The sequence below is a fragment of the Lygodium microphyllum genome, chromosome 14 (genome assembly GCF_053477565.2).
Source record: "Lygodium microphyllum isolate KBCC chromosome 14, Lygodium_microphyllum_v1.1.10, whole genome shotgun sequence".
NCBI lineage: Eukaryota > Viridiplantae > Streptophyta > Polypodiopsida > Schizaeales > Lygodiaceae > Lygodium > Lygodium microphyllum.
In genome coordinates this window covers 113,669,408-113,685,860 of record NC_141148.1, presented here as the reverse complement: position 1 = coordinate 113,685,860, position 16,453 = coordinate 113,669,408, and the positions used below count along the sequence as shown (strand labels likewise).

Genomic DNA, 16,453 nt, shown 5'->3' with positions numbered 1-16,453 from the left:
CGCATTCCTTCACAATCAGCCCCATACGGAGATGATTTTCGAGGCACTTCTATGCCCAATAACAACCCCAAAGTACCCACTTACCTCACCTTCCATGCTAAAAGAAAAATGGGCACTTTTGGAACAGCATTGGACTCTAATGCTGAGAATAAGTATGCTGAAAATAAATAGTCCACTGCATGACCTTCTCATGGATTCAGTAGCCAATGGTTCATTTTCCCAGATGTTGTGAAGGAAGGAAGGAAAAGGGCCTATGCTTTAAGTATGGAGATAAGTGCACTGTGGATCATGCTTCCAAATGCTCGTACAAGACAGCCAAGGTCAAAGTTCATAGCATGCATGTCATGGAAAATTGGCACAATGAGGAGGATGACTTGCCCATTGACTAGGCTGAGCCTACGGAGGATGTTGATCACGAGCAGTTCTATGAATCGGAGGATGGGTTTCCCTTAGACCCAGGCAGTGATCCATTAGGGACACTTGATTTGACATCACGTCCACCTACCACTTCCCTTTGCTCGATCTCTTTGAACGCTTGGATGGGTTCCCAAATCCCCAGCACCCTTTGCATTCAAGGCAATATTAATGGAAAGCATGTCTTTATCCTTGTGGATAGTGGTAGCACTCACAGTTTTGTCAATAATAAATCAATCATTGATCGGTTGAAAAGTGCCCCTATGGCACTACACCACCACTTGAAGGTCCAAGTAGCAAATGGAGAAGAAGAAAGCAGCACACATATGTATGTCTTGCAATTCCCTTATGCTTGGTTGAAAATTATGTGGCACTGGTTAATTTGATTGCCCTAGATATGGGCCTCATTGATGTTGTCTTGAATTGTGATTGACTGAAACAATTGGGAAAATTTGCTATGGACTTCTCTAAGCTCTACATGGAGTTTATGATGCATGGACAGCCTATCCACCTAGAGGGAGTTCAAGATCATACTGATTTTTAGCTCATGATAGCAAAGCAACTCAAAAGGGAGTTTAAGAATTGTTCACAAATCTCTCTCTTGCAATTGAATAAGGACAACCCCGATCAGCCCTCTACAGCATCTAATGATTCAGCCTTGCAGGCCTTACTTGAGGAATACAATGATCTATTTTAGATGCCTACAACCCTTTCTCCTAAGAGACAAGTGGATCACCCACTTGACTTAGAGCCCCATTCCAAGCTAGTAAACAAGCACCCTTATAAACTCTCCAAGTGTGAGTGTGAAGAGGTTGCAAAGTAATTCAATGAGTTATTAGAGATGGGTTTCATTAAATCGAGTTCTTCCCCCTATGCATCCCCTATCTTGTTAGTCAAGAAGAAAGATGGCTCCTTTCGCATGTGCATTGACTACAGAGACTTGAATAAAATCACGCTGAAGAACTACTATCCCATCCCACTGTGATTGACGACTTGCTTGATGAGTTGAAAGGGACATGCTTTTTCACTAAGATTGACTTGCGCTCCGGCTACCATCAGATTCGTATGAGGGAGGGAGATGAGATCAAAACAGCCTTTAGGATTGATCGTGGACTTTATCATTTTCTAGTGATGCCTTTTGGGTTGACTAATGCCCCCGCCACATTTCAAAGCCTCATGAACAAAGTCCTACAACCCTTTCTGTTCAAGTTTGTGCTCGTTTTCTTCGATGACATCCTCATTTATAGCAAGTTGTCCAAGGAGCACTTGACACATGTCAGAAGGGTGTTTACAATATTGAGAGAGCATTGACTCTTTTCTAAGGAGAGAAAATACACCTTCATGCAGACATCTGTGGAGTACTTGGGACACATTGTGAGAAAAAATGGCATACAGGCTAACTCGAAGAAGATGCAATGTGTTAGAGGACTGGCCCACTCCTTCCACCACCACTTCCTTGCATGGCTTCCTTGGTCTCTCTTCATTTTACAGATGCTTCATTAAGCACTATGCCACTATTGCAGCACCTTTGATTGATCGCTTAAAAAAGGAGTCATTCTTTTGGGATGCCACTGCGGATCATAGCTTCAAATAGTTAAAGGATGGGCTCACTTCAACCCCCATCCTTGTTTTCCTTGACTTCTCTAAGTTGTTTACCATTCATTGTGATGCCAGTGGCCGGGGTATTGGTGCATCCTTGTTGCAAGAGCATGGTGTGATTGCATTTGAGAGCCGCAAACTTGATGAGAAGGAGATGCAAATGAATGTTTATGACCATGAGATGTTAGCCATCCTCCGTGCCATCAAGAAATGGCACCACTATTTGTATGGCAGCCGCTTCTAGACCACCGAGTCCTTAGGTACTTCTTGACTCGGTCCACTTTAACTCCTAAGCAAAGGTGATGGGTGGCAACCTCACAAAACTATGACTTTGACATTTCACACACTCAAGGCAAGGATAATATTGTGACTGATTCACTTTCTCAAATGTGGGCATGCAGAGTATTCCTCTATCTCTGAATTGCACAGTGATTGGGTTGAAGAGCTTCAAGAGGCTTACTTGTTAGATGATCACTTCAGCCGCATATTTCAAAAATTACAGCATGGGGTCATGGCTGAAAACTCCAAATATTAGCTCAAGCATAGCCTTATTTGATCCCATGGCAAGCTTGTCATCCCCCACACCTCCCCCTTTCACGCAGAAGATCATGGAAGAGATGCATTCTTGCCCCACTGCTGGTCACTTGGGTGTTTTCAAAACATATGATGGGATTGCCAAGAGTTTTCATTGGAAAGGATTATGGAGGGATGTCAAGGACTTTGTGACCAAATGTGTTCCATGCCAACAGAACAAGGACAGTACACTCACGCCCGCTGGCCTCTTGCAGTCTCTCCCTATCCCTAAAGGGAAATGGACTCACATCACAATGGACTTTATCACTGGCCTTCCCGTGACCAAGAAAGGGTGGAATAGTATGCATGTGGTAGTTGATCGCCTCGCCAAAGCTGCCCACTTTATCCCCACTAAGACCCAATACACTGCCTCTCAAGTGGCCACTTAGTTTATGGAAAATGTCTTTAATTTGCATGGTTTGCCACAAGTCATAGTACATGGTTGGGATGCAAAGTTTATGAGCAACTTCTGGCAGATAGTTTTCACCTCCATGGGGACCAAGCTTGCTCCATCCACTGCATACCATCCTCAGACTGATGGCCAGGGCTGATGGCCAGACTGAAAGAGTGAACAAAGGACTTGAGACATATTTGAGGCACTTTTGCCATGATGTACAGCACTGTTGGGATACGTGGCTCCACTTGGCTAAGTTTGCATATAATAACTCCACACACTCTCAAGTGGCCACTTAGTTTATGGAAAATGTCTTCAAGTTGCATGGTTTGCCACTTAGTTTATGGAAAATGTCTTCAAGTTGCATGGTTTGCCACAAGTCATAGTACATGGTCGGGATGCAAAGTTTATGAGAAACTTCTGGCAGACATTTTTCACCTCCATGGGGACCAAGCTTGCTCCATCCACTGCATACCATCCTCAGACTGATGGCCAGACTGAAAGAGTGAACAAATGACTTGAGACATGTTTGAGGCACTTTTGCCATGATGTACAACATAGTTGGAATACGAGGCTCCACTTAGCTGAGTTTGCATATAATAACTCCACACACTCTAGGATTGGAGTTCTCCCTTTTGAGGCCTTATATGGGTATAAGGTTCCCCTCCCCCCCATAGTCTTATTAAATGATAAGATCAATCCTCAAAGTCAGGTTGAGTTGGATCACATGCAAGCTTTACTTCAACAATGTAAAATGAACCTTCAAAAGGCCCAAACACACATGAAACTCTATGTTGATGAGAAATGATCTCTTTCTCTCTCTTCAGCTCTTCTCCTCTCTCCTCTCAGCTTCTTTCATTACAGTGGACACTATCTTCTATTCACATGGTGGGCCAATCTAATCAACTTAGAATGTATGCATAAAGTAGAAAGTTTGATCAAGGGCCGAAATGTAGGATGGGCACCCAACTTATGGGTTGACCCCTAAATTTTAGAAACCATGTATAAAGGGTGAAAAGTGAATAGAAGTGTTCATTTGAATGTATGCATATTTGAGAGTCTATATCTCCTTCTTGCTTTTTGCTTCCACCTTCTTTTTGCAAATGTAACGAGTGAGGAAGAGTGAGAGTGCATAAGAAAGTGTGACTGATGAACTTGGGAGAGTGAAGCTTGTATCTTCTCTTGCATTTCTTATGTTATTCCCATTCATGGTGTGAGAAAGTGAGACAAAGCAAGGGAGGGACTAAAGAAGCTCTTCATATCCTTCTTATCCCTATTCTATTTAACTTCTCCTCTTTATGGAGTACTTGAGGTGTGGAGTGTCAACAAAGGAGTGAAGTGACCAAATTGAGGGCACATCCTTCAAATTGTGTGGTCATATTTCAGGCATCACTCGCATGTGTGGGTAAGAATGTGAGCCCACAAAAAGCTCCCATTATTGTTTTCTTGCTTGCTTAAGAGAGCGAGAGAATAGTGAGCAACAGTGAGATCAAAGTGGGAGTCAACTATGTGAGAGGTGATCAAGTCCAACATTGAAGCTCCTAATACTATAGGAGTTCTATCCAAGTCCAAAGTGTGATGAGCATGTGGCTTCGACTACCTATTTGTGTTAGCTCTAATCTATGTGTGTATGGCACTTTCAAGAATGGGTGCTTGGATTGCATCATTCCTTGAGCTTTGCTATTCTCTTCCTCATTGCAATGTGACTTTGTTTGGGAAGAAGAATTCAACCTAAGCTTGAGTTGACATGCACATTTTTTAGCAAGCCTTTTAAGGTTTATGGTGCCTTGCATAGATAGATTGTGCCCCTTCCACATAATAGGCATTGCTTCTGCTATCTTAGCCATATTCTCATTAGCTCATATGATGAAGATTTTGCTAGAGCAAGCTACCTTGAATTGTAAGTTTACTTTAAGTAATGTTACTTCTTGTTTATTGTCATTCTTATGTGTTTGATAGTTGAGTTCATCAAAGTTTCATAAGGTATGATGTTAAGCAAAATAATTCGAGGTGGAAAAGGAGGTTGGAGGAAGGAGATGATTGGGGTTCAACATCTACTTTAGGTGGTGGCGCAATTATAGTATCTGCCTTGGGAGAGGAAAATAAAAATTGTCATGGCCTAAGTCTCCATTACTTATGCAAAGATGTGTGCATTAAGTGACAATGGAGCACTTTTTGTGAGCTTTTTGTTATATGGTATAGATAGAAGTTATGGTATTAGCAATGACCCCATCTACATGTAAGCATACTTTAGAGGAGGCTGATATGCAAGAAATATTGGTGCCTAAACTAGATGGATAAATTTTGTAAAGCACAATCCACCCATACATTCAAAATGTCCATAAGAGTACAAATATATTAAGTTAAACTTTGAATCTACAAAAACTTTGGCTATAAATATGGCCAACACATGGTTGAACGTTTTCTCTCACCAAACACGTCAACTATTCTCAATTACTCTCTCTCTCTCTCTCTCTCTCTCTCTCTCTCTCTCTCTCTCTCTCTCTCTCTCTATGCACTTCCAACACTCCATGTTTAAATGAGCTTGTGGATATTGGCAAAGTTGCAAGTTCATGCCTTGCAAGTAGAGGATCTTGCATTCCTCCTTAAGCTATCTAATATAGAAAGCCTCGAATTTTCAAGGTTGTCTAATGCTATAAATTCAAACCAACTTCATCTAGAAAAGTGTTCAAGACTCTAATGGCAATGTTGTAGGCAATGGACATGGAGTCAATTTGAGAGAGTAGAACTGAAATATTTGTGTTGAGACTCGAGAGGGCTCAAGTGAACACCCCACCAAATAGATTGGTAGAAATTTTTATATGGACTCGAAAAGTAGGTGAAACAACTTACAAGCATGTATGCCAACAAAATGTCTGATTTGCGTGTGTAAATACAAAGGTACTCAAGAAAACCCCAAGGTGATGTGCATCTATATACAAGGTAGCCACAACGTGAAATGCGAGATGAAATGTTGCTTTACCGACGTGGATTCTTGGCCCGGCTAAAGAGTCTGGCTATGCGTGACGTGGAAGCGGTCTTGGTTGATTTGGCAGGGTTGAGGGCCACGTCAGCGGCTTCCTTGATGGAATCCAGAAGGGTGGCGACCGACGTGGCAGCGGCGGGCCCACGCTGGCGGCCGCCCTGCTCGAGCTGGACAGCAAATCTGGCCGGGGAGCCCGCCGGGGAGCTGAGGGCGGTCTCGGGCGGGCTGACGTGGTGATAGGTGGCGGTCGCATCTGTCCAATAGTCGTGCAGCGGCGATCGGAGACACGTGGCCGCATGATGCGCATCGAGCGGCGCCACGGCCGGTAGCTGGCTCCCGAGGCTGTAGCAGGCGGCCGGATGGAGGGGCGTCGCAGCGGCCCCGTCCGCATGCAGATCCGACATGCGCCCAGATAACGACCCCCAATACTGCTCTGCGCTTATTAGCCTGCCCCCGCGCGTCCGCAGGAATCCCGAGTACTGGCGCGAGCGGGCCTTTACCTGTAGCTGCGCCATGGCCGCCTCCGCCACCATTCCGCCGCCATCTGGCAGCGTGACGCCGTAGGCCTCCATGGGGCTTGCCCCCGGCTGCGCTGACGTCAGCGTCCTGAGCTGGTTGCCCAGTACGAGAATGCTTCGCTGGCATTCTGCCAGCTGCGCTTTGGCGGCGGTTACCTGGCGTTCCTGCAAGATACGTGGAATCAAATACCTCAATCTCATACAATGAGCGGCTGACACAAATCATCTATGACGATGGATCCACAGTTTGCACACCGCGCTCACCTTTCTGGCCTTCCCCTCTGGTGCGGCATCGCTGTCCGTCGATTTTCGGCCTCTCGCTGGCATTCCTGCGTCTGACAGCTTGGCGACCGTCCTAGTCACCATACCCAAAACCAAAAGACAAAACCATCGTCAGTAACAGAGCGCAATCGCCACGTCGCAGAAAAAGGCCAGGGCCCATGACGAGGAGAGACAGCTACGATTCACCTACCCTTGAAGCTCCAGAGAGTGTCGAGCTTGCGCCTCCAGCTCGGACGTGAGGTGGGCCACGCGAGCCTCCAAGCTTCTCACGTCAGCCTGGGCGCTGCTGAGCTGGGCTTCGAAGTCCGAGTTGCGGACCGACGTGTCGGCCAGCTCCTTCTCGGCACAGGCGTTGGCGTCGCGCAGCTGTGCCACCTCAGCCTCCAGCTCCGCCAGCCTTGCTTGCTTGTGCTCCAGCTCCTCCTCGGCCGCTCGTAGTTTGCTCTCCATCTCTTGCTTCTCGTTCTTCGTGACCTCCATCTCTGCCCGTAAACTCTGCACCATCGCTACACACCCGACCTGGTCCGTCGCCCCAGACCTCCCTATTTCTTCCACTCCGCTTCTCTCCTCATCAGATGCTTGGCCTTTGGCGGAATTTCGCGCCAGCAGAACATTCAGATCCTTAATGCCAAAGAAGCATCTTAAGGCGTTAAGCAGCGTCACCATCACAGCTGTAACCTCCTCGTCAGAAGACTGTTGCAGGCGCCCATGATTGTCTTCCATGTCTTGAATCAAGTCTTTAGTTAGCTTATGCAAGTCGACTGTTGGAGACTTTCCATCTGTTGATTGGGTCGGTGCTTCGTCAGCGAGAGATGTGAGGCTAGCAGCTACCTTAAGTAAGGCCATCTTGGCAGTGCTTGTCGGTCCATCAGAGTCGATGTTAACTGCATCCTCCTTGGGTACGTCCTCACAGGTCTTTTCGACTGACGAGACACTCACAATATTCCCTGCTGGGTGGGCAGTTTCTATAGCCTGCATAGCTTCAGAAAGCATTGGTTTCAGCTCGGAACAGACTTGCAAGGCGTTGAGCAAACTGAGGCGCAATTCCGCATTATTTTGGTCATCCATCGGGTACTTTGATTCCAAGGAGGTGACAGTGTCGGTGAGGAGTTGGAGCTTGTAGGTTAGGGTTTGCAACGTAGCACGAAAGGCGTCAAGTGTGGAAGCAGCACTAGCAGGACGAAAGTTGACAGAATCATTGGTTTTGCAGCTCTGGTGACCTGCGTCAGCTAACGAAGGCTTGATTTGATCATGAAAGGTAGCAGCAGACTCGTCATTTTTGAGGTGAGAGAGCTCAGTGATTAGGGCGGAAGCCCAGGACTCGGCGCAGCTAATCTCGTCATCGTTGATGCCACCTTCCTCGGAGCTCAGGACCAGGTCCATGACCTCCATGGTCTCTGCGCATTCGCGGTGGTGCGAGCGACCTCCATTCGAGGCGGGCGATGGCAGCTGCGGGACAGGTTTGTGTTGGTCGAGAGGGGGAGACTCGCCACGAGCGAGGGCTTCGAGGAGGCCCTCGGCGGAGGAAAGCTTCGAGGCGGTTCGGGCGCAGAGCTGGCGGGAGGCCTGGAGGTCGGCGGTGCGGCGGGCGAGGGTCTCCTTGAGGAGGGCGGTCTCGTCCTCCAGGGACGCGAGGCGGTCGGTGAGGGACTCGATCTCGCGGGCCATATTGCTGATATGGACATCATTATGGTTGCGGCTAAGCCGGGCTGGCGAGGTGGGCGGCGGAGCCTTCTTCCTGACGCCGATGAGGTGGTCCGACTCGGCGCGCATCTGGGCCAGTGCGGCGGGACCGGGCAGGCGCTGACGCAGCAGGCCGCGCAGGCGCTGGCACTCCGCCTCTAGCTTTGCCACCTTGCGGACGCCGTCCAGGCGCTGGCGGTTAGCCGCGTCGGCGGCCTTCTGATTGATCTGGCATTCTTCGCGGCGGAGCTGGAGCTCCTTGGAGAGAAGGTGGGCCTGGTACTTCTGGGCGGCCAGGTCGGCGTCCAGGGACTCTAGGCGCACCTGCAGGAGGCGCAGGTCCGTCTCGGCGCGGGCCTTGGCATTGGAGAGGCTTACCAGGGCGGCGGCGCGCTCTTGCAGCGACTTGGACAGAACCTCCTTCTCCGCGGCGCACTCCATGAGCTGGCGCCGGAGATCCGCCGTCTCCGCCTCCCATCTTCCCCGGGCCTCGTCCTGCCGCCGTGCCTCCTCCAGCTCCTCCTTCATCGCCCAGTACTCCGCCTCCATCGTCTCCCGTCCTGGTTTTCCCCCGCCACCAACCCACATCACGGACTTTAATAAAAATACCAAAGAAATAACTTTTAGTAAGAAATAAAGCTTCTCGTCTCGAATTATTGTTCTGTTTTTGTTTCAATTACTGCAGAGACCAGAACCCATTTCATTTCACAGATACAATACAAATGCCAAAGAAAATAGAATCAGAATAGAAGAATAGCAACAGCAAAGAATAACAAAGCAAGGTATAGAATAAAATTTTGTAGGGAAAAGAAAACTAGCCTTTATATAATGACAAAGATTTCCTCTAGCTTGATTTTCTAGGTGTGACATCTATGATAAGAAAACCCACATTGTTCTATAAAATTTGAAAAGATAAGAGAGTCTTAAAAGAAAACAACCAAATCCGAATCAATTCAATACCAGGAAATTCAGAAAAGCACAATTAAATCCAGCTTTTGTCCTGTCTCGTGTATCGTATACCGGTAAAGATAATCCACAAACGATCAAAAACCAGTTATTATTCTCTCTTGGGCTTCCATCCATACACTTCTGTACACATTCAATCCATCGTATACAAAGTCCCAACCACTCTACCTAAAATCACCCCGCGCGCCCTGCTCCTTTCAATCATATCGTATCGTATATCACCATGACATCATCAGCATAATTGATTATTGATATTGATTACTGGTTTTTACTGCCATCCAGATAATAATCAGAAAGCGTTGGCTTATACTATCTTCTAATCAGCACCACCCAGAGATTCCAATTTCATTCGGCCATTATCATGAACGAGTGAATGAATAAAAACTTACACCCGCGGCCCGCTTACCTGCAGTCATCTCCGTCATCGCTGCCGCCTGCTGTGCAAGCTTGTCATTCATTGCAATCAAGTCTATCCAAATGCAATAGCACCGAGTTACTACCATTATCTGGATCGGTAATTTAAAAAACAAAGCATTCCTTGAGTGATAAATTCCTTCCTACAATCTGACGAGGCTCTAAGTTTTTTGTACCATCCATGGCTTCCTTGGCTGCTCGACTTTGCTGGCTGGCCTGCTCTTCTCTGAATGCCAATTGAGCAGAAAGGTCGACTATCTTGTGGGCAAGACTGCTGATCATCTCTTGGGCTTCATCTCTTTGCTCCACTTGAAATAATGGGCTGGTCTCGATGATGGTCTTAGTAGTGTTGGATAGAAGCTTGGCCTGCGAAATTTGAACAAAAAGAACGATTGATTTGTGGGATTGCAAACGTACGAGGGGCTGGAGTACTTGTACTACTAGTAGAAAAGGGCACAGGCAAGCATCCAACGTAAGGAAGCTAAGAACAAAAGACGCATGCCGATATTTCAAAGCACAGAAGATGACCCAATGGGACACATAATTGGGACCGCTAAAAGGAGCCTGAGGACGTGTGTGAAGTCTGATGGCCCAGGTAACTCTGAATGTACATGCTGAAATGTACAGGCCGCCAACTAGATGGAGGCCCGAGCGCAAAACCTGTTTCTCAATTATGCCGAAAGGACAAAAATGTCTGTTCAAGTTGGTTGCTGTTATGCGTTAATGGACCTGGCTTATCTTCTTGTCCACGTTGGGCTTGCAAGAGGCTTGGTCAACACTGCCAATCAAGCCGTTAATGGTTGGAGAAGGCAGCGTTTTCTCGAGCTTCTTTCGCCACGGCCAGCCCTTCCCCGAATCCATCGTCAAAACAAGGCTAGGTTGACAAGCGATCTGTAAAGGCAGACCTCTTGATTAAGCCCCGCATCATTAAGAGTGAACAGGAAGCTTTTCTGTTCTGTTAGCTTGGATGTCTGCATTTGCTGACCAGAAAATTGCTTTCAAATAGAAGCGACTAAACTAGAAGCCGGTCTAACCATCTTAATACTTGACCTGTGATACACCAGAATTACTTATCATGCGATTCCGTCAGTGATAAGGATTAGCTCTTCTGACTCGCCCAACAACCTCGAAAGACACCTACCTGTTCGAGAGGGCCTGAGATGATTGGGGGCGTAGTACAGTTATACGCGGAGGGATTGACATGACTTTATGTCGAAGAAGCGAAATGAGGCTTGAACGTCTCCTTCTTCTGCTGGTATTCATTTCAATTTGAGGCTTGAGAGCCCGGAGGAAGGGCTCCACACGCGGCAATCATTCTGCGTCTGCTACTTGCAAAAAGCGAGTGATCAGACAAGACATGCAAACAGTACCTCGTTTTTGCTATGATAAGGAGGTCAAACCGGAGAGCAGCACCACCAAAAAAGAGTCTATGCCCTCGTGTGGTAGGGCATAGGTATTGTGACAAATGGAGGAAGAGCAGAAATCTAAACGATCTGAATCACCTGTGTGTTCTTTTTTGTAAAAGGTGAACTGGATGAGGACTGTGATAGCGATGAAGCTGAAATAACAGGAGGAGCTTGGGAGGCGGATGGGTAACCTGCGTGAGGAGGAAAGCAAACAAGGGAGCAAAAATGCGGGAGGGGATGATAAAATTGCGAAGTGAAACGCGATGGTCGATGTGGAGAGAGAGAGAGATTAGCTGAAAGAGATGTTGCAACAGCATAGAGGGGACGATAGAGAGAGAGTAGAGCCTACACGCCTGTGTGTTAATGTGATTGTTATGATGGTGGGCAAGACGTGAGTAATAGCAGTAGTAGACGCAGTAGCTGATTGACAAGTTACAACTTGACGACGCGAATTCCGCCTCCTCTCATTGATCGCCCTATTTTTCATTCCACCATTTTTCAAATTTAAAAGAGGATTTGAACTTTAACCACCTCTTTTTAGAAGCGAATAGATATTTTATTATATATGCCTTTGGAGATGGAGTGTGAAGGGTTTGAATTCACACACCCCTACGTATAACTCAACCCACACCCAAACCACCATGCCACGACCTCGTTGGCTTAATCACTTCTCTTTACAAGCCCACCACCCCCTCCCTTGCCACCTACATGCCAACCCAAGTATTGTCACACTTTCAGGAAGTCTATCAAAGGTATATCCTCGCACTCACTACAATTTTTTTCCAAAAAAAGATAAATTTATGATAAATTAAAGAATATAGAAAATGCATACAGCATTAGGAGCCTTGCCTATTTCAAGCAACCATAGGGGATGGGCACATGAGGTGCTACCCATAGAGTTATACAAAACATTGAAAGCATAGTCTCAAGTGAACTTTGGCATTCATCTAAGCAGGAACGTGCAGGGTGTTGACTATTGGTGATCAAGGGAAGATGCGCCAAAAAAGAGTGAGTTCTAAAAGAGGACATGGCTGACTTATTGGGAAGGTGTCGTAAATAATCAAGCTAGATTGCACCTTGGAGAGGGAACACCATAGGCTAAGCCCTATAGTTTGATCAAAATCTCTACAACTTCGGATTCCTTTTTCTTCAATAGCAATTCCTTTTCCCTTTTATGCAGGTCCAAAGAAGGGGAGGCAAGCTGTTCACTTTGCCTACAAGTGCTTCCTTTTGACTAAGTTTTGTAAAGTTGCTAGCATATAACAATAGCATGAATCCATTGTAGTTTATCTCAATTACATTAATAGTTGATAAGGAGATGCGGGATTGACTCCTCAACTACTTTGCATCTAGCATTTGCACCACTCCTGATTCCCAATTTCAAGGCCATTTCCTAGATCCAAACTCCTTTGTGGAAAATCAGCCAAAGGAGATGGGAAATTTTGGTGGGGATTGACTTGGCCCATATTTGTTGAAATATGTATTCCCATTGGTTTTGGTTCCAACTAATGTTCCATTGCTTATTTAGTTGGATAATCAATGTAGAGTTGAATTTGTTGAGATTTGATAATGGTATCAATTGGATCCTATTTGACCACCCAAAATAGTTCAAGTGCCTTACCTATTGGTTACATTGGATAATAATGGAGTTAGAGTTCAACCAAGTATCATTCTTTTCTTTTAAAATGTTTACATCAAACTTGAACAAAAGTAATACAAGCAGTGAGGCCAAAGGAGTAGGTGTCACAAATAAAAAATTATAATGAACAAAGTGACTTGATCATCAGAGTTGACTTGGTTAAGCTAGTGGTGGTGAATTAAGCAAGAGAAATTGTAGATACTATTTTAATGATTCTAAACTCTTGGAGCTCATGGTTAAGGTTAATTTGTTGGGTATGATTACTAGCTACCTAGTAGTTGGAGGAGATGTGCCCAACACTCAAATGCAAGGTCAAAGTGTTGGAGTTGAGAGTAAAATTTGGGCATGCACAAGACCATGCATCAACTTGACTATGGCTATGGTATTTCTACTCTTCCAAGAGTGAACTACCTCATATGAGAACCAATAGGAATTAGGTTGGGGTTCTTGCGGCCCTTGAACAAGTTCCTACAAGCCTTGGTAATCCAAAACATGTTGCATCAGATTAGACCAAGTGGAAAAGTTAGATCAGTAAAAATGGGTCTTATCTATAAACACATGCTCGGCTGATGTAGATGGATGGATTATTTGAGGAGGATGATAGGTGGGTGGCATATGATAGGAAGGTGAATAACTAGGTACCGCATGAGAGGTGTCAAACTGTGTGGCATGGGGACTCTAGATTTGCGCCCTAAAGAAGTGACTAACTTGTGGATGGTCCACATGCAAAAAAGGTATAGGGTGGGCCTCTAGGTATTGTCATGCACTACAAGGATATGGAGGTATAGCGACGGCGGTTTTCGACGCAAAATAGCGGTGTCGCTATTTGCATCGCTAATAGCGATGGTACTCAGACGAAAAAAACACGGGCCGAAAACCAAGCGCGTTATTTTGCGCGTATACACGAAAGCGAGAGCGAAAGGGAGAGCGAACATCTTGCATTTGAGAGGGAGAGGGAGAGAAAGAGGGAGAAAGAAAGCTTCTCACCACCGTGCCACAACCGTTCACGAAGAAGAGGAGGAAGTGTACGGAGAGCAAAGAGGAGCCGTCGTCTCGCAAAGAGAAGCCGCCAAACCCTTCTTTGAGTCTTTACGGTGAGTGCATTGTTCCCTCTTGCTTTGCTTTTGTGTTTTCTCTTTCTCTTTTACTTGTTTTTGTTAAAATTCATGTGTATTGAGAGAGCGAGAGGAAATGAGAGAGAAAGAGAGGGAGAGGGAGGGAGAGGAAATGAGAGAGGGAGAGGGAGAGGGAGAGGGAGAGGAAGAGAGGGAAACATTAAACATAATAGGGAAAGAGAAAAAGAGAGGGAGAGGGAGAGGGAGAGAGAGGAAATGAGAGAGGAAGGGAGAGGGAGAGGAAAGAGAGGGAAACATTAAACATAATAGGGAAAGTGAGAAAGAGAGGGAGAGGGAGAGGAAATGAGAGAGGGAGAGGAAGAGAGAAAAAACATTAAACATAATAGGGAAAGAGAGAGGGAGAGGAAGAGAGAAAAAACATTAACCATAATAGAGAAAGAGAGGGAGAGGGTGAGGGAGGGAGAGGAAGGAAAAAACATTAAACATAATAGGAAAAGAGAGAAAGAGAGGGAGAGAGAGAGGGAGGAAGAGGAAATGAGAAAGGGAGAGGAAGAGAGAAAATGAAATGAGAGAGGGAGAGGAGACAGAAAAAACATTTTCCATAATAGGGAAAGAGGGAGAGGGAGAGAGAGGAAATGAGAAAGGGAGAGAAAGAGAGAAAATGAAATGAGAGAGGGAGAGGAAATAGGAAAAACATTAAACATAATAGGGAAAGAGGGAGAGGGAGGGTGAGGGTGAGGGAGGGAGAATAAATGAGAGAGGGAGAGGAAGAGAGAAAAGGAAACGAGAGAGGGAGAGGAGAGAGAAAAAACATTAAACATAATAGGGAAAGAGAGAAAGAGAGGGTGAGGGAGGGAGAGGAAATGAGAGAGGGAGAGGAAGAGAGAAAATAAAAGAAAGAACGAGAGAGAGAGGGAGGGAGAAAACATTAAACATAATAGGGAAAGAGAGAAAGAGAGGGAGAGAGAGAGGGAGGGAGAGAGAGAAGGAGGGAGAGGTTGTTGTTTTCTTGTTTGTTGTAGTAGTAATAGTAGTAGTAGTTTTTTTTTTCTTGCTTATTGTTGTTTAGTTTTCTTGTTTTTTGTAGTAGTAGTAATAGTAGTTTTTTCTTCTTTTATTATTTATTGTTGTTGTAATAATAGTAGTAGTTGTTGTTGTTTTTTTTTCCTTCTTTTCTTGTTTATTATAGTGGTAGTGATAGTGGTAGTCGTGGTAGTGGTTGTGGTTGTGGTCATGGTAGTAGTAGTAGTTATTATTATTGTTATTGTTGTTGTTTTTTGTTCTTCTTTTCTTGTTTATTATAGTGGTAATGGTAGTGGTAGTGGTAATCATGGTCGTGGTTGTGGTTGTAGTTGTAGTCGTGGTCGTGGTCGTCGCAGTCGCAGTCGTGGTCATAGTCGTAGTCGTGGTTGTAGTAGTAGTAGCGGTTTTCTTGTTTATTGTTATTGTTGTTGTTATTGTTGTAGTAATGGTTTTTTTTGTTTTCTTGTTTATTGTTGTCTAGTTTTCTTATTTGTTGTTGTTGTAGTAGTGGTAGTAATAGTAGTTTTTTTTAATTTTCTTGTTTGTTGTAGTAGTAGTAGTAGTAGTAGTAGTAGTAGTAGTAGTAGTAGTAGTAGTAGTAGTAGTAGTAGTAGTAGTAGTAGTAGTAGTAGTTGTTGTTGTTGTTGTTGTTGTTGTTGTTGTTGTAGAGAGAGAGATATGTTTTGTTAAAGAAAATGAGAGAGGGGAAGGAAGAGGAAAAAGAAGAAGGAACAAGAAAGAGGGAATAAACATACAACATAATAAATAAAGAGAAAAAGAGAGAGAGATGGAAGGAGAGGAGATAATGAATGGATAAAAAACAAAGAGAGAGTGTCGGTGAGGTCTGATGCAACACCACGAGATGGGAAACACTCCGACATACGTTAATTTGTGGGTGGGTGGGTGGAGACTTTACATACGTTATTTTTTGCTAAGTTACAAGAGAAGAAATCATTCTCAAACAATCTAAGAAAGAAAAAAAGAATGATAACAGAAACAATTTATTTGTCCTAACGTAGACAAAATGGAAAACAATGAAGGTCTCGATGTTCAAGATTGCGAGGTGTATCTTAATTAGTGTGTCCTATGTCCTTGCTCTCAGTGCAAGCTGGCAATTCGACGAAAACGTTGATTGTCTATAGAACACGTACAACGCTTCGGCGAGTTTCAATTTGAGATCATTGATCAGACGATCTTGGATTTTCAGCAAACGGTAAGAAAAGTTAATATCAATCATATACCATATACAAAAAGATTGGGTGTGGTTGGCAAATTTTCTATCAAGGGAGGTGGCGTCTTGTCCCAAGGAGGAGTGCACCCTTTGTAGCCAATTAGAAGAGTTCGTGGGTGTGCGATGGATGAAGTGCCTGAGCCAATCCACCACTTGGAAGGTACTACCTAATCTATACCGTCAATACCAGAGGAGACAGACAGCCTTCCAAACTTACCTACAATCTTAGAGCCTGAGATGGAGGTAATG

General features: G+C 45.1%; 1 protein-coding gene across 1 annotated transcript; it reads right to left on the bottom strand.

Annotated features, from left to right (window-relative positions):
• Positions 1-5,714: 5,714 nt before the first annotated feature.
• On the bottom strand, positions 5,715-11,525 carry LOC148026007 (uncharacterized). The gene is made up of 8 exons (XM_087693242.1): positions 11,332-11,525; positions 10,971-11,151; positions 10,559-10,720; positions 10,006-10,195; positions 9,822-9,884; positions 6,957-9,009; positions 6,749-6,839; positions 5,715-6,649 (listed from the first exon to the last, which is right to left on the bottom strand). The coding sequence occupies exons 3-8, from the start codon at positions 10,688-10,690 to the stop codon at positions 5,960-5,962; spliced, it is 3,219 nt and encodes a 1,072-aa protein (XP_087549368.1). The 5' UTR covers positions 10,691-10,720; positions 10,971-11,151; positions 11,332-11,525; the 3' UTR covers positions 5,715-5,959.
• Positions 11,526-16,453: the final 4,928 nt, after the last annotated feature.

What these genes read in the sequence shown, in the direction of transcription:
- LOC148026007 (XM_087693242.1), bottom strand. Translation starts at nt 10,690, where the DNA reads ATGGATTCGGGGAAGGGCTGGCCGTGGCGAAAGAAGCTCGAGAAAACG. An exon ending in TGGACAAGAAGATAAGCCAG is followed by an intron (nt 10,196 to 10,558) that starts GTCCATTAACGC and finishes CAAATTTCGCAG; the next exon opens with GCCAAGCTTCTATCCAACAC. An exon ending in GATGACGGAGATGACTGCAG is followed by an intron (nt 9,010 to 9,821) that starts GTAAGCGGGCCG and finishes GGGGAAAACCAG; the next exon opens with GACGGGAGACGATGGAGGCG.